Source organism: Ctenocephalides felis, unplaced genomic scaffold (genome assembly GCF_003426905.1).
Source record: "Ctenocephalides felis isolate EL2017-DRISC unplaced genomic scaffold, ASM342690v1 CF-g0.4_SCAFFOLD_00845, whole genome shotgun sequence".
Taxonomy (NCBI): Eukaryota; Metazoa; Arthropoda; class Insecta; order Siphonaptera; family Pulicidae; genus Ctenocephalides; species Ctenocephalides felis.
Genome location: NW_020536999.1, coordinates 14,603,131 through 14,626,506, shown reverse-complemented (window position 1 = coordinate 14,626,506; position 23,376 = coordinate 14,603,131). Strand labels below are relative to the sequence as shown.

General features: G+C 27.9%; 3 protein-coding genes and 1 non-coding gene across 4 annotated transcripts; 2 read left to right on the top strand and 2 right to left on the bottom strand.

Annotated features, from left to right (window-relative positions):
• The first annotated feature begins 486 nt into the window (after positions 1-486).
• Positions 487-2,541, top strand: LOC113378615 (zinc finger protein 836-like). Its single transcript, XM_026619164.1, has 2 exons — positions 487-698; positions 1,004-2,541. The coding sequence occupies exons 1-2, from the start codon at positions 656-658 to the stop codon at positions 2,539-2,541; spliced, it is 1,581 nt and encodes a 526-aa protein (XP_026474949.1). The 5' UTR covers positions 487-655.
• A 2,556-nt stretch (positions 2,542-5,097) lies between these two features.
• Positions 5,098-5,913, bottom strand: LOC113378606 (zinc finger protein 436-like). The gene has a single exon (XM_026619155.1). It carries the CDS (start codon positions 5,911-5,913, stop codon positions 5,098-5,100), a length of 816 nt encoding a protein of 271 aa, XP_026474940.1.
• A 3,469-nt stretch (positions 5,914-9,382) lies between these two features.
• Positions 9,383-9,457, top strand: Trnai-gau. The gene has a single exon. It is a non-coding gene; the product is annotated as a tRNA-Ile (tRNA).
• A 2,786-nt stretch (positions 9,458-12,243) lies between these two features.
• LOC113378586 (josephin-1-like) lies at positions 12,244-13,295 on the bottom strand. Its single transcript, XM_026619132.1, has 2 exons — positions 13,229-13,295; positions 12,244-12,819 (listed from the first exon to the last, which is right to left on the bottom strand). Exon 2 carries the CDS (start codon positions 12,814-12,816, stop codon positions 12,244-12,246), a length of 573 nt encoding a protein of 190 aa, XP_026474917.1. The 5' UTR covers positions 12,817-12,819; positions 13,229-13,295.
• Positions 13,296-23,376: the final 10,081 nt, after the last annotated feature.

Sequence of the window (23,376 nt, the reverse complement as noted above, 5' to 3'; positions counted from 1 at the left end):
TTTGACTTGATTATTAAATGATTATGATAATTTTATGTTTTCTTTAGATGTTAACATATTGTTTTTATATTAGTGGGAGACAGTTTTAGTGCAAATTATAATTTTCAAAATTATATAGCTTAGACTATGCTGAAGAAAAACTAGATATAAAATTATTTTACTCATAGACTTTCTGTGAAAGTGATCAAATTATTTTATAAGATTTTATCAGCATTGAGTATTATCATAACACAATAAGGCACATTTGGCACTTATAACATCAGTAAAATAGTTTTAGTTATAAGTTTTGAAATTTGAATTTTGCGCTCTCAACTTCATGTTAAAGTTCACATCGCATATGGTGGCGCTGGCACGGTTACTTATCTATGGGCACGTACATGTTTACTTATCTATGTGTTGCAGTTTGTCAAATGATAATAAACAACTTCAAATCAGTAGCTAATGCCTCGGTGTTCAGTTCAGTTGACTGAGTCAGTAGGGGGCGGACGTCTGTTTCTTTTTTTTAAAAAAAAAAAAATATTTAACATTTATGGTATAGTACTAACTATTAGCACAATAATAAACAACTGGAGTAAATAATTACTAGTTAAAATTAGCCCCTTAAATAAGGTCTAAATTCTTTTATTTAAATTCATATTAAAAAGGCAAGTTGAAAATGTCTAGAAGAAGGCATAAAGTCAACAAAAATATGAAATCAGGTGAATGAACATCCATAGAAAATTAATTCTATTTTTATAATGAAAATATTTATAGATTTTAATATTTTCAAAATGTATATTTTGCCTAGAATTGTTAACCTATCTTTTTGTTGCTACTATTTTACTTAATTTGCTAGCCACATAATTTTAATGTCAATTAAAAACCCTAATTTGTGAATTCGTTCTCAATAATGTAATAATATTACAATATCAGCTCGTCTATGTATACTAAAAAGTTATCGATAACTTTACAATATCATTATTTTAGATTTATTATCATGATTAATAATTTTGAATATTTTCAGATAACTCTCGAACCAAAACCAGTGTTAAAAGAGGAAGCAAATATGGCAAACAAAACAAGAATTACGAAAGAACCTGCTTCAATTTTTTTTCCTTGTCAGATTTCTTAATCCATGAATCTAAATACAAGAATCTACTAACTGCGGAACAAACTAATATATTTCAAGATGAAGATTTACATCCTTTGGATCCAATCTTAATTAACACTTATAAAGATTTATTGAAGTTACCTGTTTTTATAAAAGACCAAAATAAATTTGATCGTGATATTGAGCACGATATTCAACCAATTATAAAAAATATAAAAAAAGAGATAGATTATTCCATTGAGAATGAAAGCAAGACTCAGATACAATCTCCTGATAAACAAACTTGCCTTGAAAGGTTTTTAGAATCTGAGATAAAAATCGAGTATAATACTAATGCACCAGATGAAAATAATTATTTTTTTAACAGTTTGTATAACAATACTAGAGCAAATGAATGTATTAAAATAGAAGCTTTTTCTGATGATGATAAAAATAATTATGACGAAATAACATCCGAGTCCAACTTGCTACATATACCTGACATTAAAAATGATTCAACAATAAAAATAATAAATACATATCATTTAGAGACTAATTCTAGCAATTTTCACAAGATACCCTATTGTTATTCGGAATCTGATTTAAATACTTTGGAAATGAAATATGCAAATAATGTTGTTATTCAAACAAACCATGATTATGATTCGGACATAAAAGAACATAGGGACATTTCAAAACAAATTTCAAATGATTATGATTGTAAAGAAATTAAGAAAGAACCAGATTGTAGTGATAATGAATTACATGGGCAAATTGAACTTGAATGCAATTCAGAAAATGTATATAAACTTCCAATCATTACTGAATGTTACTCGATTGACGTATCAAAATGTGTAAGCAATAAAATTATTTCCGATGAACAAAGCAATAATAGAAAGTTTCTTGAATCGGAATTGAATGCAACAGACTATAAAACACATCCAAGTCAAAAAGTGACTGATCACAATTCTGATAATGAAAGATGTATTAATATACATACAAATTCTAACATAAATCAGAATAGCGCAATCAAAAGAAAGGATGCTGTTTATAAAAGTCATTTCTATGACAAACGATATAAAGAGTTTGTTAGAAAATTTAATAATTTTCGTTCAAATGGTTTTGTTTCTAAGAAAAAACTATCTGATGAGAAAGTAAACAGAATGAGACCAATTAGGGAGAATATTCACAAAGAAACACTCAGTTTAAATTCATCATATAGATGTGATACATGTGAAAGTGTTTTTAGCGAAGAATTTTTATTAAATATTCACATTGAATCGCATAACACTGTAAAGCCTTTCAAATGTATAATTTGTAACAAATGTTTTGTACGGGAAGAATTACTTATCAACCATTACAATATACATACAGATGGAAATAAATATGAATGTGATCTTTGCTATAAAATAATTGTTGGAAAACCTGCACTAGAGTCTCATATCAGTACTCATTCTTCAAGTAAAACATAGAAATGTGAGATATTTGACAAAGTTCTTTCAATATTAGTCATCATCCCGGTGAACCACTCGATGAAAGCAGTAAATTGAATATGGTTTGCGAGTGCAATATTAGAACATTTCTATGAGATAAGCATCTCGAAGATGTTAATTTGGGTTGAGCATGCCAATCAAATTATAAACTGAAATTTGCATAATAAAATATGCACATGGGAATTAGAAGCATATAGTTGGGCTTTGGAGTAATGTGATAAAATCAAATGTAGGCGTTGAGTTTATAATATTTAGTAATATTTAATAGTAGGCCAATTGTACTGTTTAATAATATCGAAGCAAGTGACAGTATATTTTGATTATGGGAAATTCACTGCCTAAATTATTTAATATATTTATAACACATAACTGATTTATTTGTGAATGTTTGTATATAGACACTAATTTTAGAAAACCATTCAATGTGCTCACACACATCTCAAATGATCAATCAAATCTCAATGGTTATTTCTATTAAACTACTCCTAATTTAAATATAACTCTGCCTTGTATAAAACTTTTAGTAGATTGCTCCAAATGATACTTTAACGTAGAGATTGTAAATATACTTAATTTTAACCTCAGAAATAAAGTAATATAATTGAGTGCAATATAATTGAGTTATTAACTTGTAATTTTTTCAACACATTTTATCTAGTCATTCAAGTGTAAATTTTCACAAAAGATTAATTTTTGTAGAAAAGTAGTAACAATTCATTTCCTCATCATCACATAAATGAAAAAAAAATTTTTGCTTAATAAAAACAATAACTTATTATTTAAAATAACGTAACTTGAAATCATAATAACAGGACCGCCAACTGTAATAATTTCGTAATATTACATTGGTTTCATTGCAAACTTCAAGCCAAAGTAAAATCAACTTTCAAAGCACATACAGATAATTTAACGAAATTATTCTAATATATTATTTGAATTAAATTTTTTCATCATTCTATCCTATTTGTACTTTTTTTAAATTTTCATGTATATTTCGTCTAGTGACTTTTTCGACAGTTCAACGTGCATGTTGTAACGATGTTAAATATTATTATCGCCATGTAATAACGTTAGTGTTAGTTGTGTGTATGTGGTGCTACAAGAAGACAATTCCAGCTTAAAGGTTAGATTATGTAAACATAAGCTATTTTCCACATATACCAGTATACCACGTACCCATAATTCCACAATAGTATAATAATAAAAATGATTAGGGAACATGGCTGTTTGCAAATACAGTCATGTCCACAAATACTTGTAATTATTATAAATCATTAAATAGGTTTCTTGATAAAAGTAACCTATAGGTTATCACAGGTACTTTAGCGGACGAATGGAGTGCTAAAGTAACCCCTCGTATTGAGGAGCGATGCTATTATTATAATAATAACTAGAGGTTACCTCAAATCACCAATCGTTACAATATTGTTTCCAGTATATTTTACTAATCATGTCATTTATAAAGAAAAATCCTGATTTTTTTGCAATTTATAATATCCATTTGCATTTTGATAGATAATGCAATGATTTCACATATTAAACTGATGTAATACAAAGATTTTAGATATATTATGCATTTAACATAGTAACATGAATATGGAAACATGTAAACAATGTAAAATATATTTTCATTAATACCCAACATATGAAACATAACGTAGTTTCTCTTCTAGCTTGCATTGCAAATTAGGATTAATAATTTAATTCCATGATTCTCTTTTTATTAAAATAATTTAATTATTTATTTTCTAAATCTTGACATTCATTATATATAATTTATTGTTCTTATTATATTCTATTAAAATTCGAGTTTTTACTTATCTTATAGCATAGATTTTCCTGTCAATTTGAAAAAGATTCTTTTTGAAATATATTAATTTGCTTGTTATTATTTTATTCTAATCACCAACATGCAATACATGTTTATGCATTTTTAGATTACCAAAACTAGTCAGAAATAATTTAATCGTAAAATTTAAATATATATATAATAGCAAAGGCAAATTCAAGGTATGGAAATACCACATTTTTACTCATTTTCTCTTCCTTGCTTACAATTTACTTCTTTACATACATTTTGATAAATACACCCACTCACTAACATATATTTTTAAGTTCTGATGAGTAGCTACTATAATTTCATCCATTTCATCATAATATTTCTTTCACTCTAAACCTCAACATAAACATAATTGAATAAACTATGTATGAGTGTTTCACTTGCAACATTGAACTGATTTTATTCACGCAATGTTTGTGTAAAATGTTTTTTAATATGATTTGTTAATGTACGATTTTGACAAAAGGTTTTTTTGCAAACACTGCACTCATAAACTTTTTCACCAGTGTGAGTACGAAGATGAATACTCAATTGATACTTTTGTGTAAATGATTCTTCACACATATTGCACTCAAATTTCTTCTCCCCATAATGAGTTTTTAAATGTTTTGTATAATTTCCTAAAGCATTATATGCTTTTTGACATATTTCACAAACGTAAGGTTTTTCACCTGTATGAGAGCGCAAATGTATGGTCAATAAATACCTTTGAGAATATCCTTTCTTGCAAATTCACATTCAAAGGGCTTCTCTCCAGTGTGTGATCTCAAATGGCTTGTCAAATGACTATTTTGCACAAAGGATTTATGGCATATATCGCATTCATATGGTTTCATACCAACATGTAATTTTACATGCCGTCCTAGATTTCCTCTGTCAGTGAAAGACTTCTTACATATATCACATTCGTGGGGCTTTTCACCAGTGTGAATGCGCAAATGTGTAGTTAAATGAATTCTTTGAGTAAATGCCTTCTTGCATACATCACATTCATAAGGTTTCTCACCTGTATGCGTTCGTAGATGATATGTTAATTGACTACTTTGAGCAAAAGATTTTTTACAAATATAGCATTCATATCGTTTCACAACTAACTTAACTTTTCTTCGAGACACTTTTTCATTTTGACCCTTATTTAGGTTGTTAATATTGAAAAAACCTTCAGTGACACCACTAGTTTGTGGTGTACTATCATTTGTTTCTTCTCCAATTGTTGCAACACAGTTTTCAATTGGCATAATAGTATCATCATTAGATTCGGATGATTCAATTGTATTATCTTCCATATAAGTTTCTAAAGCTATGTTTTTATGTTCCCCATTTTCTTGAGATCTTTTATTATATGTTTCAGTATGGTCAGAAGTTATTTCTGTTTTGACAGCAGCTTGTGATCCTGCTAGAGTATTTGTTGCATTGTCTTCTATTTCTGTTCTGTTAATTCCTCTATCACGTTTTGACAAATCCTTTTCAACATCTATGGAAACAATTTCGGATTTAACATTATTAGCCATTATTACCTTCACAATTTTATTAATTTCATATACAATATATTAAAATCCGCATTAATTAATCATTAATAATAATCACAATCAAACACCAGGTGGGAGTTCTCTATTGTTCATATGTTTCATATTCGAAATTAATTAATTTTAATATTTTTGAAACATATAGTAAAAAAAAATAATTTTGCAAATCTGTTACATATTAGAACAAGCGTTTCATTAGTAAAATAGTTTGAATAGGAAAAGTACTATATTCAAATCTTTTCATACCTGTTGTTTCACATTTAATAAAATTGGAATCCTGACTAACTACATCGTTTTTTGACATTTTTCATGAAATTTATCAAAATTCTTCAATAACTGTAATTCAGTAAAAGTTAAAGATCCCATAAAAATGATCAGTTCTAATACATTTAGTTTCTTTCCTATTGTTTACTATTTATCTAATAAAGATACATGAAAATTGAATTAGATCAATAAATAATGACAGATGACATTTCAACAAATACAATATAAATACAAGATGGCGTTTATGTGTTAAAAATACAAAACAAAAAATTCAAATCAAAGTGAACTTAGATTATAATAGCATTATAAGTAATGAATATTTATAAATGAATGAATATTTATAATTTTTATTGAAATTTCTACAAATAATGAATAACTATAATAAAAGCAACAAAACATAACCAAAATAAAAACGAATTATGTTTTTGACATTTCAAGAAAAACATTGCGCTGCAAAATAATAATTTAGTGACAGATGCATAAATGACTATATTATATGATTTCAGTTATTTATGTAGTTAGAAGTTATATTTATTTTATAATTCTTTTAACGTCTTACGGCAATAGGTAACATTAATGCAAAATCAAAAATATCACTCACCACACAATGGCGGAAAGTACTGAAATAATAAATTTTGCCTTTGAAAAGACCCAAGTTAAACAAGAAATGATTGATCCTGAGGAAAATGCAGTAAATGTTAAATTAGAACCATACTTTGATAATGAAGTTTATTTGAAAAGATTTATGGAATCTGAAGTAACAATAGAAGAAGAAATCAAACATGAGTATAGTGAATTTGAAACGAATAACATATTGAATGAAATCAAACAAGAAAGTGTTGAAAATGAAAATATATTCCAGCCTAAGGAAAAATTACATAAGTGCGGAATCTGTAAGGAAACATTCAATTTGCTTGATAAAATTGCAAAGTTTTATCACACCAATTGTTTTCGTGCAGCCAAAAAAAGCTTATTCAAATGTACACACTGTGATAAAAGTTTTTCAACTAAAAATGGCTTGAATTGCCATATTAAATACCATGCAACAAAAACTTACAAATGTGAAACTTGCAATAGAACATTTGCAAATTGTATTTCTATGCATGTCCACATGGCCAAAATTCACGCTAGAGAAAATCAACACATATGCTCACTTTGCGATAAAGCATATTCCACAGGGGAGATTTTAAAAAGGCATATGAATACCCATATTGAAATGAGGGCATTTGAATGTATGTATTGTAAGAAGAAATTTGCAATAAAAAGGACCTTCGAAAGACATATTCAAATTCATACTGGGGGGCCTTTTTATTGCAAATTTTGTGATAAAACTTTTGGTGATATTCAGGAATTAAAATCACACATAACAGTTCACACCGAGGAAAGGCCTTATGAATGTAAACTTTGTGATAAAACGTATACTGGCTTGTATGGCTTAAAAAAACATATGAAACTCCATTATAAAGAAAAGCTTTTGAAATGCACTTTTTTGTAGTGATACATTTTTAGAAAAGGATGAATTTGGAAAACACATTCAGAAACACTTATAAAAATATATAATTTTTAATTATATCATGTAAAATGATAAGCATTGAACTACTGAAAGACTAATGTGGACTTTATTATTTTGTTCTTTATAGTATTGAGAGACTAAATATTTTTTTTTTTTTATTTCTGTTAATTTTAACAATCAGATTACAATACAATCTATAAGTTAAAAGTTATGGTATTGAAAATCAAAATCAAAAAGAAAAAAAAAAAATAGAATAAAGGAAATTAAAGAAAAGAAATAGAATAAATGAATGAATAAATAATAATTAAAATAATAGTATTAATAAAGAGACTAAATATGATAATATTCTGACATACTAAAGTTTCCACTGTTTTTTCTGATGATCATTTTGGTAATGAAATCATAGATGTTTACGATAATATAAAGTTGTACTTTTGTCACAGAAGAATGCAATAGAACTTTCAATCTAAATTGATAAACTGATTCAAATATTTTCCATTCATTAATTTATTGCCTAAACAAATATAAATAGAAATGAATGTACATGTCATTATCAATTGATAGTGTTTTTGTTTTAAAGCAAATAAAACATAAGATTTATAAGTGTCATATTGCCTTAAAAATAAAAATTATGTCTCAAGAATTATCATGCGTTCAAAAATGTGGCCGGTATAGTTTTATTACAGTTTGGTGGACTGTTTTCATAACTATAGCTGCTTTGATAGCCTACATATTATATACTATCGAAAAACATTTTTCAGCGCTTTCTATAGTTTTCAAATAATGTATTAGAGAGAGATGTTGATTACTGTTGAAGTTGCTCAGATCAAATGTAAGTCAATGAATGTGTGAAATGAGTAAGATTTTTAAACATAATTACTTGCAAAAATATCAGGTGTCACAAAATATGAAGTATGCAACAAGAACAAAGATAATAGAAAGTTATTCATTGAGAAGACTGAATATTAAAAAGCAAGTTGTTACAGTACAATGGGGCATGTTTTACATATAGTAATTTTAATAAATAATCAATGTATTATTTGAAATAAAAGCTTAAAGAATGATTAATTTATTTAACACTGGCTTAATATATTTAGATGTAAAAATCTTAATTTCAGTATGGACATTTTACAAAGATCAAACATTTGAAATTCTGTAAAAAATAAACATTATTCATTACGCATGAATGTATTTAATAATCAATTATATATAATTTATGATATTCTGATACAATTGAATTTTTTTAATAACTCTTCCAATGGATAGTTCAAATAAAAATCTAATACGCTGCCAAGTAACAAAACTATAAGCAAAATTTGAAATAAAATTTAAATTATCAAAATGTATGAAACCTTGCATATTTAAAACGTAAACTTCTGTGTGATTATATAAATATATTAACAAAGTTAATATTAACTTTCATAATTTCAAATAATGTCTTAACATAGAAAATTTATATATGTATGATATGATATCAGCATCAGACATAACTCAACTGGCAGTTCATTTACTAACAAAATTCTATTTACTTTTAAATTAATTTTATGGTGGATCTTCAAAAAGTTAGTTATTATCATACAGTGAACAAAAAATAAAATACACATATCTAATCGTTCACTTAAAACTGGAATGAGTAATATGTACTTTGTAACTTCAATATAGGCAGAACGCCTCACCGGGGATATAGCTCAGCCGTAGAGCGTTCAACTGATATGCACTGAAAGGTCCCAGGTTCAAATCCTGGTGTCCCCGTCATATTTTTTTTATTTAAATTTAAATAAATACTTAACAAACACTTCTGCCTATATACACAGTTTAAATTTTAAACACCACAAATGAAAATGCTTCTAAAAAGTAAAGAAAATTTCCATAAAAACTGAAAATATAATTGTTTTTATAGTTGGTCAAATTCATCAATCATTGACATACGAAAAATACATAAAAAATGTATAAAAACAACTTTAAATATTACTAAAAATCCTTCGAATAATTTTTGAATTAAAAATTAAGTATTACGCATTCAATAATATAATAGAGAATAGTTAATAAAATTAAATTATAGAGGAAATTAAAAATTCAAATTCAAATAAAAACATTTAGGGCGCCAGGATTCAAACAAGGAACCATTCGAGTGAAGTTGAACGTTAGTACCAAAATAATGTTAATGACAGTTAAATAAATCACATTAATTTATTTAACTGTCATTAACATTAAATATAAGTACATAGTAATGTAGTTATTGAATATAAAATGATATTATATATTATAAATTTGAAACAAATTCATATTGTTAACCATGGTAGATTTTTGATTATAAATCCATTGTAAATTAAAAAGACGTGTAAAGCGCAATGAATTTTGACAGTTACTTAAGTATTAATTAATGTCGATAAAAATCAAAATATAAATGTTTAGTGATCAATATACATATATATTTACATATAAACAAACGTGAAATGAAAAAAAAGTCTAAATCTTTAAATACTTAATTTGCTAATATTTATACTTTAAATAAAATTTGGTAGTGGTAGTGCAAACTTTGAGTAATTTTGGGAATTGGATTTTGTAGTCCTGTAAGTAAGCATTTATCTCTCATTTATACATTTTTTTTATTACATTTAAAAATTAGACCATTTAATAAAATATATAAAAGTGTCAATTGTATTAGTACTAGAAATAAATATCCAAGTCAGGTGAGCCGGCCGTATCAATAAGTAACAATTTTATAAATTTCACAAATAAGAAATAAAAAAAAGTTTCGGGGATACCAGGATTTGAACCTGGGACCTTTCTTTTCTGAATACAGCTGAATGCTCTACCGCTGAGCTATATCCCCAACAATTCAGAAACGATATTTCAGACTTATAATAGAACAATATATTTATAATGACTCATTGAATCATTCTTTATTCGTATATGGCGTTTGCGCATAAAAACATATTAGTCCGAGAGGCTGAGACATCCAAACGAAATAGTACTACATAAACGACACAAACACTTTGAACAATAAAAAAATTGCATTATTGAATACGAGCTAATTACCACTAAACTTTCGGTTAAATTGTAATCGTGTGTAATACATTGTAAAAATACGTTAGATCGTTTTTAAATGTAATCTTCAATGTTCAATATCTGCTAATGATGACACATAGCATCATATATCGAAACGTGTAAAATAAACATTTTAATTGTTTTTTTTTTACTGATTTTTCATCCCTTTGAATTAAAAAATTGTATACATTATCTGCAACCTCAAAACTAACTACCATACACATTTCTGAGTACTAGTAAGAAAAATTATAGAATTTCGAAGACGTTTTGTATTTTAACTACATAAAAACTCTATTTGTATAATGAGCTTTTTTATTTGTAGAAAATATTCATAAAACACCGTGATAATTGAGATCTTAAAATACTGATTGTGAGTAAATGCTTACCTTTTCGTGCAACAAATTATGAAGCACACTTCTAAATCTCAGTTACAATAATATTTGATTAGGTACTAGATTTATAAACTAAACTACTTTAATTTCTGAGTTGCATATTTATTATACATATCCAAATGCATAAAATGATTTTTAATAATGTAGCACAAAAATTACAAAAACACTTTGTAACTGAACTTTTTTTTATAAAAACTCATTAACATAATTTAATGCCGGAGTAATAAAAAGTTTATAATCCATATAAAATATTTTTTTCTTATTGTTAAAAATTTGCCTTCAATTCAATGTAGAAATAATAAATTTAAATGTACATATAAAATATTTTTTCTATTGAACTGTTGCTTTGCAAAATAGTAATAAAAAATACATTTGTTATGAGCATTTATTTTCAGTAGATTCAGCAGGATTACAACTGCAATTATAGATAAATCAATAAAACTTATGAATAATATTAAAAATTTGATACAAAATCAAAATTTTCACTATATGGTTTCTATCAACCTCTATAAATAAAAGACACCATCTAATTTATTATTTTAATTAGTTGAAGCTCTTATTTATAATTTAAATAATTTAGGATACAGTCTCAGTTTAAGACATCAAACACAAAAACATTTACATTTGGTCATAACTTTTTTTTTGCTGTTAGGTAAATTAAGTACAAATAATTAAAATTAAAAATTGTTGTTGAAAAAATGAATCAACAATTAATGTTTAATACTTAAGCCTTTCTGTTAATATTTGGATAGAAATTTTATAATATCTGAAGAAATATATGAACAGTCTGAATTAAATATTGAAATCATGAAGAGATAGATTAGGAAATAATTGTTTATGTTTCGGACTACAATTATTATAGTTTTTCTATACTCTCCAATAGTTATGTCATATGCAAATATGCCACATAATTATTTTTTAAATCTTTGAGAGAATATGAACTATTTTCATCAATGACAATAAAGCTTTCAGAAATAAACTATTTTAAAATAATAAGATCATCACATAGTTAACTTGGTCGAATTATGTTATAATCACGTATTATGTAAATTATTTAATATGAATATTATGTATTATATAGAATATTATGTCAATTCAAATGACATAGTTATTTTGTTCATTAATATTGTTCATCCACTTATGAGATTTAGCAGTTTCACTATTGACTATAATAAATAATTCTTTTTCCTTATTTCGCAGTTCGCTTTTTAAAAACTCAATTAATTCACTTTCGCTTCCTATAGGCTGTGGCGAGGTCAACTTTGAATCTAAGTTATAAAAAGTTCCTCTTATAGATTTAATAGCTATCCAATGTCTTCGCCTTAAAGGAAGCATTACAAAGCCGAGTTTGTAATCAGAAGGTACATTTAGTATAAATCCACAAATATTTTGAACATTTAATTGACTAGGATCCTTTCTTTTATCAAACCAAACTGCTTCGAATCCTTTGGTTTGCAAAGCAGCCATAATTACATTAATATCATAGTTTCCTAATCCTAAAACAGATTTGTGTGGATTTATCCAGACATCTGGTGCTAAGGAATTACATATTGTATCCAATTCCCTTTTATTGAAAAAACCTTCGACTTGGAATAGATTGTTTAGAGCATGCAAAGCACATAATTCTCTTACTTGCCGCTCGTGGTAAATGCTTGTTTGGGAACTCATAGTCTGTAAAAAATCAAAATATAGTATAAACAAATAATGTCAATTTTGTAACGAATCAATAATATTATGGAAATTTTGTTAATTATAAAATTATTAATCGTAACAAATAATTACAAAAATGTTCAAATTATTGTAAATACGTATGTTTGACTATTCATAAAACAAATATTACATAATATTTAATCATGTTTCCAAAAGTATAAATTATTTTTCTTACAAGAAGAAAGATATTAGGACTTAGTTAGATTTCTTGATAGATACTATAGATTCAAAATTAAGAATAAAGACGTTAAATTTATATAGTTTTTATTTATCTTTTGGACGTTTAATTTCAAAACTTTATTTAATTATATTACATAAAAAGTATAAATAATTGCGCATAAAAGAAATCAGGATATTATTAATTGAATACCTTAAATTTTGATTGTCATTGGTATTATATTAGTAAAAATTTCATTTTGGTTCACGTTTTAAGCGCATTTTGAAAATATTTGAATAATTTTGATATAAATGTTTTACAATGAAATAAATATGATTTTGACAGACATTTTTTACAACACTGTTGTCATAATTGAAAGTGTTGCCATATGATGTTTTCATTGTAGTGTTAGGGCCCTATCACACAATAAAAAAAGGAAAGGACAAGTATAGGGGAAGGGGACACATAGTAAAACTTGTTTCGAAAATCAAAATTGAAAATTTTATATTTCTTCACGTTTTGATGGTTTCTGAACATTTTGGCATACCTTAGAAAAATATTGATGTGTGTGTGTGTGTATGTTTGGATACAATTTTTTGTCCACGTTTTCGGGCGCACAGATCAACCGATATGAATGGTTCAAAAAGCATTCGATTCCTATTGATAGGGAGATGTGCTGATTAGTTTTTCGCAAAGGCAGTTCCAGACGTTACGAAGATACTGAGCAAAAAGTGCAGAAAATACAAATTGAGTTTTTGAGAGAACGGAGTATCCGATTTAAATGATCTAAAAAACGTTCAATTTGTAATGATTAGGAGAAGAGGTGATTAGGTTTTGGCAAAGGCAGGTCCAGCCATTTTGAAGATACAGACCTAAATGTTCAAAAATGGCAGTTTTTGAGAGAACTAAGCGTCCGATTTTAATGATTCAAAAAACTTTCTGCTTGTGTTGACGAAACGATTGCTTTTGGGGAAAAATCTTTTCTAATTTTGTAAAAAAAAATTTTGAATATCGAAAAATAGTTCTAAACATCACTTACAATACTTCAAATCATTATAATAATCTATTTGAAAACATTTAATATTTTTCGAATATTTCATTAGGGTACTGGAAGTTCCAGCAATTTGCCTTAAGGCACGATGCCATACACCACTAGTTTTTTTATATATATTTATGATATATTTTCAATATATAAAAAATAACAAAAATTGGATTAAAATCCTTATCTAAGAGTATAACGTTTTATTATGCTTTTGATTAATTATCAGAATTTCCTATGACATTGACCTCTAGGAATTCAGGTCAAAAAAAAGTCATCCGAAGTCGTTTAGAATAGTATTTAAAAACTCAGGTTAATTATTTATTATTTAAATATTAATTTGGTAACATTAAATATTGAAGCGGTAGAACTATGTGTATAAAATTTATAAAATCATGGAATTATTTTGCAAATAATCACATTATTTAATTATAACTTTATTTGTTCAAAAACGTTATTAATAAATATCGTTTCCTACATAAAAATGTTGGCTTGCTCTGCTAAATTCTGGCATAAAGATAAGAAATGGTAAAAAATAATCTATATAAAAACATATAGATTTTTATACATTTACTTTATTATTATTATTTGAAATGAAAAATTTAGTTTGCAATATTGGTATTATTTTTGCATAATTTTTATGTAGTAATAATGAAAGTTTTTATATTCATTTTATTCCTAATAAATTTTCAAAATTCCCATTTGCAAATTGTGGAACCACCAACGAATAATGGAGTTACTTTGAACGAGATTTTAGAAGCCGGTTTTGATATGGAAGACTTCCAGTCCATGATGCAAGGAGATCTTGAAGACCTCCAGGACAAAATGGATAATTTGAAAAAACATGACGTCAAAAAATTCGAAAAATTATTGATATTTATAAATGAAAATAGAAAACGTCAAGAATTGCTAAACAGATCCTTAGCTGCCAGTTGTGGTGATGTGATTGCAAAAGGAGAATTTGACCGAGCTGGTGATTTGTTGAAATTTGTTTTTACTTCTAACTACGATGAGGTTATTTATAGAAGTTATAAAAGTAATTCAATAAATTTTGGGAAAATCATGGATTTTGCTAATTTTGTAGATAAAGAAAATGACGATAAAACTTTATTTTTATATCAAGAATTGTTTAAGCAATCGACTATCAACGCATCATCAAGTGATTTGATGAGCATGGCGACTTTCATTCTTAATCGGTACAACATTTATAAATGGAACGACTTGAAGAAAAATGTTTTGAATTCTCTAGTTTCCAAAGCTAGTGCAGAAATTCTGGGATACTTAAATATCGAAGTAGAAAAAATTGATAGAAAATCTTATGATCTTATTGATAAAGTTGATGAACTGAATCACGATGCTGGTTTGCAGCTTGTTAGTGAAATTGTTCAACAACTTTGGAAAAATGATATCCAGAAATGGCGGATTAGAAAGTTCCTTAGCCAATGTTTAAATTTGCCTTTACGGGTTCAAGGATTTTCCACACTGTACGATTTTCAGAAACATGATGAACTGAATTACAAATACGTCTTCTCTCTTACTGTAGATCTTGGAAAAACATTCAGAGAACCTGAAATTGACGAGGAAACTAAAAATAAAGTAACAGCCCTTGCAGAAAATATACCTTCACCAATCAGAGGCGCAGTTTATTCGGCTTCACTTTGTATCCAGAATAAAATGACTAACAATTACTTAAAAGTTGCGAAATTGGGAAATCGAAATATTTATCTTTCGAAAGGCGATCCGACTACTGATCGATTGAAATGGCAATTTTATTTTCAGAATTTAGATATAATTGTATTTAGTATGAAAAATTTCCAATCAAAACAGTTTGTTTTTGATGAATCATATTATTCTATAGAATGTCATGATTCTAGTGAGGGATTCTATTTTAAACTTGCAAACGATCAAAAATATTTAAGGGATGATGAAAGACAACTGAAATATTCTGTGGCAAAAGATGAGTTCTCGAAATGGATTTTGAAAGCATGTTCTAAATAAGAATCACAGTTCATCTCATATTTTAGGTAGATACGGTGAAATATGGTGAAATATATTATTTATATAAAATAGATCTTTTATTGTAATTTATAATTATAAGTTGGCAATGAAAATTTTCTAAATAAACATAATGATGTTTTTTAAAACCAAATAATTTTTTAATAAGTCTTTCATACATTAGTCGACTCTTTTATAGTTGATAAAACTACAAGACAATAATTTAATACAAAGCTAATTTTTTAAATTTAACTAGTGGTGTATGGCATCGTACCTTAAGGTAAATTGCGGGAACTTTCCATACCGAAAACTAAATTAAAAAAAACTTTGCAAAACTTTGAAAAAATTAGATTTTTGAGAAATTTTGAAATTTTTGAAAAAAAATGACTTTTGAAAATCATGATTTTTTTATTTTTTGTTTTCTTTGTATTTTGATTTATTTTCCAAATTTTGAATATTTTTTTCAAGTAATCTATGAATAATTAAAATAGTTCATTTCATTCCATGTTTCATATCAGAAGGTTAAAAGGTGATTTTTTATGTATAACAAATGATGAAGAGATATCTTATCAAAATGTGCAAGAAAAACCCTGAAAGTTTAAATACAAAAATTCCGTACTCTTATCTGTTTATAATAACAAATGTTACCAAAAAGTAATTATTTATAATTAACTTCCCGAAGGAGAAATTTGTGGTTTTTGCAAAAAAAATCCGATTTGCCAATTTTATGTTTTCTCGAGTCATTCTGAATCGAATGACACCAAATTTAAACAAACAATGTGAGTATATATGTGAGCCAATTTTTTATCTTTTGTAGAAATTTTTCCAAAACCTGCTGGACTGATTTCAAAAATTTAAACGCCATTTCAAAAATGAAACTCGATAAGGACTAGCGTTCGTCAGTTTTGCGCAACGATCAGCTGAGCCGTTTTTTTGTAATTAACAGGTATTATAGGTATGTTTGAAAGACATCAATCAATTAGACAGATTATTCTTTAGCAAAATCGGAAATTTTATTTTTAAAATAACAGTTTTAAATTTTATCCAATTAGCTGGATCTCAATTCTTACTTATCAAGATTATTTACGGGAATACGTATCGGGAAGTTTAAGGCAAAATGCTACTTACAACTAGTTTTTTATGAAATTCAAAAGGCATAAGAAAGTATAGAGTTCTGATTTATGTTTAAACTAGTGGTGTATGGTATTGTGCCTTAAGGCAAATTGCTGAAACTTACCGTACCGTATTGAAAAATTCAAGGAACATTAAATGTTTTCAAATAGATTATTATAAATACTGTAACATTGTCTAATATTTATAAGAATTGTATAAACTGAATTACAATGTTAGAATTATTTATTTAAAGTATTAAGTTAGCTTTAGAACTTTAGCCAAATTGAAATTATGATCTGAATTATTTTTGATTTACAAACATTTTTTTTTTCAAAAGCAATTGTCAACACAAGCAGAAAGATTTTTGGATCATTCAAATCGGATGCTTTGTTCTCTCAAAAACAATCATTTTTTGTATATTTAGCTTGGCATCTCCAAAACGGCTGGACCTACCTTTGCCAAAAACTAATCACCACTTCTCACGTCATTGCAAATTGAATGTTTTTTGGACCATTTAAATCGGATACTCCGTTCTCTCAGAAAAACTTGATTTCTATTTCTTGCACTCTAAGCTCCGCATCTCCGAAACGGTTTGACCTGCCTTTGCCAAAAACTAATCTGCACATCTCCATATCAATAGGAATCGAATGTTTTCGAACCATTCAAATCGGTTGAACCGCGCGCCCAAAAACGTAGACGAAAAATTGTATCCATACATACATACACACACTCACACTCACATATCCAAACGTGAGGTATGCCAAAATCCATTTTTCTGAGGTATGCCAACATGTTCAGAAACCTTTAAAGCGTGAAGAAATGTAAAAATTTTTAATTTTGATTTTTGGACGATTGCAATAACTTACCCTACGGGAAGTTAATAATGATTTTGTCCTATGGAATAAAAAATACGATAAGCCATTTATTTTAATGTAATAAAACACAAACTAGTTATATATAGTCATGTAATGCTAAAGTAACGGTTATAACCTTGTATTAACTGTATTTATTTTTAACAAAAAACTGATCTAATTTATATTTATCACTATGCATTATGTTATAAATAAAATACATTTAACATGATTTGAAAATCCATTTCGCAAAATCATCCTTCAGCATAGAGAATCCCAGTTCGCCTTCATCGTCCCGTATATACTGCGTTATTCCAGGTTTCATCAATCTCAAATATAAACCTTCACTAAAATCACGACATTCGATAACAAAAGATATAGGATCTGTCGAATTAGAACCATTTATGTTCATAAAATTGATATGACTATTGGAATGACTATTTTGTATCACAACATCAAAAAAATACCAAGCACGACGTTCAAATGTCCATTTTGATCTCTCATAAGAGGTATCTCCTAAGGATAAATAAGTTTGCCAATTATCATTGATCTTATATTTGGCGAGTTTTAGGTAATTTTTGGATTTTTTATTTTGTATACACAATTTGTCGGAGTAAGCAGCACTTCTGATGGAAGCAGGAAGACTTTCAGCGAGCATTATGAGTTGTTTTTCAGTTTCTGCGTCGATTTCAGGATCTTTGAATGCTTTTTGTAGTTCCCTTGCCAAGTGAAAGACGGTGTACCTGAATAAATATGAAGGATGTACTAAAATAGTCTCGCCTAGATCATATAGGGTTATCAATCCTTGCACTCTTAAATGCACTTTAAAATCTTGCGAAACATATCGCAAAACATACAATGATTGTGTGGTTTTGCAGATTTTTTTAACAATTAGACTTATGAGTTGCAAGCCTGCTTCTTGACTCAAACCATCTACTTTATCGATAAGTTTATAAGATTTTCTATCTACTTTTTCTACCTCGATGTTTAAATAACTCATAATTTCCGTACTTGCTTTTGAAACCAAACTGTGCAAAACATTTTTCTTCAATTCCGTCCACGCAGGTTGATTGTAACGATTTTTAATAAAAGTCGCCATGTTCATTAAATCACTTGAAGTTGCATTCGCAGCTGACTGTTTGAACAACTCCTGGTACAAAAATAAACTTTTGTTATCATTTTCTTTATGCACAAAATTGGCGAAACTCAAAATTTTATCAAAATCTACCGTGCTATTTTTGTAACTTTTAAGAATGATTTCATCAAAATTAGAAGTTAACACATGCTTCAACAATTCAGCGGCTTTGATAAATTCACCTTTGGCAACTGCATCCCCACAGTTGGTAGCTAGGGAATATCTATTCATCAATTCCAACTGATTTCTATTATCGTTTATGAATTTTATAAGTCTGTTATACTTATCAATATCGTTTCTTTGTAAATCGTCCAATTTTATCTGAACGTTTCTTATTTCTCCTTGCATTATTGCATAGATGTCTTCCTGGTCGAAACCGGCTTCTAGGAACTCAGCTATGGCAACACCATTAGTAAATGCATGTTTGAAGTTTTGTGAACACACCATTTGAATGGTGGTTAGAATTAAAATAAAAATAGATATTTTCATTTTAGCACGCGTAAAATTATCGTTTCGATAAAAATAGTGTACTGATTTAATTATGAAAAAATATTACATGTTGTCCAAGTTTTTGGAGCACGTATTTTCCTAAAACGATAAACATATACAAGTGTAATGTATATCAAGTTCAAATTATAAAAAGTGAATATGTGCCAATAACATTTTGTTATCTATGTTTAATTTAATTACATTTTTGATATCAGTCGTTCCAGAGGTATGGTATATTTTAAATCTGTATTTGCATAAAATACGAAATATCTAAAATATTATTCATGGCAATAAAATAATTATTATATATTATTTCCTATATTGGTTTATATTTTCACAAAAAAATCCTATTTGCAAATTTTATGTTTCCTCGACCTTTCAAGCCATTCTGAATCGAATGAGACCAAATTTTGGAAAGTGTGTGTGTATGTATGTATGTGTGTGAACAGATTTTTTACTTTAAATCAACGTTTCCTCAAAAACGGCTTGACCGATTTAAAAAAATTAAAAACCATTTGACGTATTCATTTTTATATCAAGATTTCATGATTTCAACGAGGACTCGCGTTGGTTAGTTTTGCATAATAATCGGCCAAGCCGTTTCTTCGCAATTAGCAGAAAAGGGTAGATTATTGTGTCAACGTTTTGGCCCACAATTTTGAATCGATTTTAACTCTTTCCACTCGGATGTCGCCGATCCGGCGGCAAAATACATATAAATCTCGGAATTCGCGAGTGGAAAGGGTTAGAAATTCGAAAAATAATTGTTGCTTTGACTTTTTAGTAAAAATCTGCTAGGCCATTTCTTCGTATTTAAATGTTGAAACAATTTTTTTTGTCAATTTTGTTGAAATTTTATATAACGATAGATTTCGTTGACCCAGTTGGCGTCATTTAAATTTTAAAAATTTATCCAAGGTTGAAAAAATGAGCTGCGTCTTTTTGACGTGAGACATTTCTTCGACGTTCTCTCAAAAACGGCTCAACTGATTTCATAAATTTAAAAGCCATTCGTTAAAACTTGATAAGCACTTGCGTTGGTTAGTTTTTCTATACGATCGGCTGAGCCGTTTCTTTAAAATTAGCAAAAAAGTGCAAAAGATCTTGGAAATTAAAAAAAATATTCGTTTTAATAAACATACTATAATATATTATAGTCTTACGAAAAATGGTTCTAGAAAACACTTCGTGTATGTTTCAGGCACGAGTTTGTTTTTCAGTAAACTCTAATATTTTTTTTAGAAAATTTAATAATCTGCAATAGTTTTCCACATTATGGTGCTATACAGCAACTCTGTATACTTATATATACATTCATGATTTCCATATTGATTAAGATGATTATTCACACGTATAGAGCAGTTTATGCAAATTACCTGGGGGGCAAAATGCCACTTACAACTAGTTATGATCATACACATTGATGAATTAAAAGAGCTATTTGAATAACAATAAATATTTTTTATATTTCAAACTCATACATTTTACAACCAAGGCACACTCATTTTCATTGATAACAAAAAAATCTTTCATATAGAATTTAGATATATAGAATATCTATATAGAATAGAATTGAGTAGCTGTCGATGATTGCAATTCGATCTGGCTCATTTTAAATTGCAATTTGAGCAACCATTTTAACATTACAGAATTGTAATTATCATCTACACATATATTTGGAGCCATATCTCGACAAGCTTGTAGTCTCATTTTTAGATTACCTGGTAGCTGAAAAAATATAAATATTACAATAATTCATGAGACAAAAGTTTAGTAAGAAAACAAATCCAAAATCTTACCTGCATATTCTGTGAATATAAAACAGGTGTCCACAATGGCAATAGTTTACTCAGAACACTCGATCTGCATTCCAGTAAAGCTTCAAGTAAGCTTAAGAAGTGTAAATTTACCATTTCTGCTAACTAAAATAACAGGAAAACAAATTTTATAACTTTCTTTTCAATACACTATAATATTTATAATGTACCACTTTTGTGTGCGAAACTAGCTGCAGTATACAAGGGGTAACTTTTCCCCAAAATTCGAATAATATGCTGACCGTGACACCACAAGCCTCGGCCTGAGCTCCAGGTGCTCCTGGTGGCCCTATAGGGCCAGCAGTTGCTGCTCCTTGCTCTAAATACATTGTCCACAATTGGCACAATATGAATGCATGATATAACGACGACATATGCACTACAGATGCCTTTGATTGTTCGGCGAAACCTGCTAGAATGACCTAAAAAATATTACATTTGATATAAAAAAAGAAGATTGGTCAACTTTATAATTATTATTTCTTATCCGCCATCTTTACCTGTACATGGTCAGCTATATGACAACTGGCTTCCTGTGGAACTGGTTGTGCAGCAGGATGAGCTCCAGGACCGTGTAACCTTAGACCATTCCAATTATCACCTCCAGAGCCATTTCCACATAAAGCACTGTGTGTCAGAGATCCTAAAAGCAACCACGACAAAAGCCGCATATGTGCCACACATTCAGTGAACTCTTTAGGCCTAAAAATAAAAAATTTTAATTCTGAATATTCTTTGAATATAATAATGATTTAATAGGCTGATCTATAATATAATAAAAAACTAATTATAATTATTATTTGTTGGTACTATTGGTATTTTACCTTGAGGCAAGTTACATGAACTTCCCGATATGTGTAAATAATCGACTTAATCAATGAAAAAATAAATTCATTTATTAGTGATTAAAAGTATTCCGAGTGGATTTATTACACATAATGGAAAAGGAACGAACACGTTAACGAAAATACTCGGAGTATTTTCTGAAAGCAAATTTTCAGAAATCAACAATTTTTATAATTGAACCAGTTTCCGTAGGACTTTAATGGTTTAGTATGTTCACTAAGACCAAGTACTCTATCGTTATACCAAGTAAATCGTCTAATTTTAATTTTTACAAACTGCTTATTTTCCAAACTATGTTGAATTTTTAAAATTAAACTACTAGTCGTAGGACCGTAATATTTCAGTAAGTTCTATAAAACCATGATATATCGCCAAAAAAAAGTTCCATAAAAATCGGCTTAAATTTTTTTTTCAACAGTTAATTACAAAAAAACGGCTTGGTAGATTTTTACCTAAAACTAATCAGTATCATTCCCAACTAATATCTTTCGAACAGTTTTTGGTTTTTTAAAATCGATTCGGTAGTATGAGCTTAAATGTGAGCGAAAATTTTAACACTTTTTTGCAAATTACAAAGAAACGGCTCGTCAGGTCGTCGTACAAAACTGACAAGCAATAGTCCTCATTGAGAAACATCAAATGGTTTTTGAATTTCTGAAATCGGTTCAGGCGTTTTTAAGTAAACGTCGATGAAAGGTCTAATTTCGACAAATGCCAAAAAAACGATACTAAATTTTGCGAACTTTGACGATTTTTTAACATTAAGCGACATGACGTAGGTCGTAATATTTTAGTATGATCTATAAGACTATGGTATCTACCGTCAAAAAAATAAATCATAAAAATCGTAAAAAAAAAATTAACACTTTATTACAAAAAAATCAAGAAATATCTCTACCAAAAACTAATCAGCACGATTTCCAACCAATATCTTTCGAAAAAATGATTTTTCAAAATCGATCCAGAATTGCGGGCTAAAACGTGGACGAGAATTTTTCACTTTTCTGCTATTTATAAAGAAACAGCTTGGCCGATCGTCGCACAAACTGACAAACAATAGTCCTCTCCGTGATACA

Excerpts from the sequence above, each read along its gene's own strand:
- LOC113378615 (XM_026619164.1), top strand. The coding sequence starts at position 656 with ATGTCTAGAAGAAGGCATAAAGTCAACAAAAATATGAAATCAG. Across the intron at positions 699-1,003 it reads CAACAAAAATATGAAATCAG|ATAACTCTCGAACCAAAACC; the intron begins GTGAATGAACAT and ends GAATATTTTCAG.
- LOC113378606 (XM_026619155.1), bottom strand. The coding sequence starts at position 5,913 with ATGGCTAATAATGTTAAATCCGAAATTGTTTCCATAGATGTTGAAAAG.
- LOC113378586 (XM_026619132.1), bottom strand. The coding sequence starts at position 12,816 with ATGAGTTCCCAAACAAGCATTTACCACGAGCGGCAAGTAAGAGAATTA.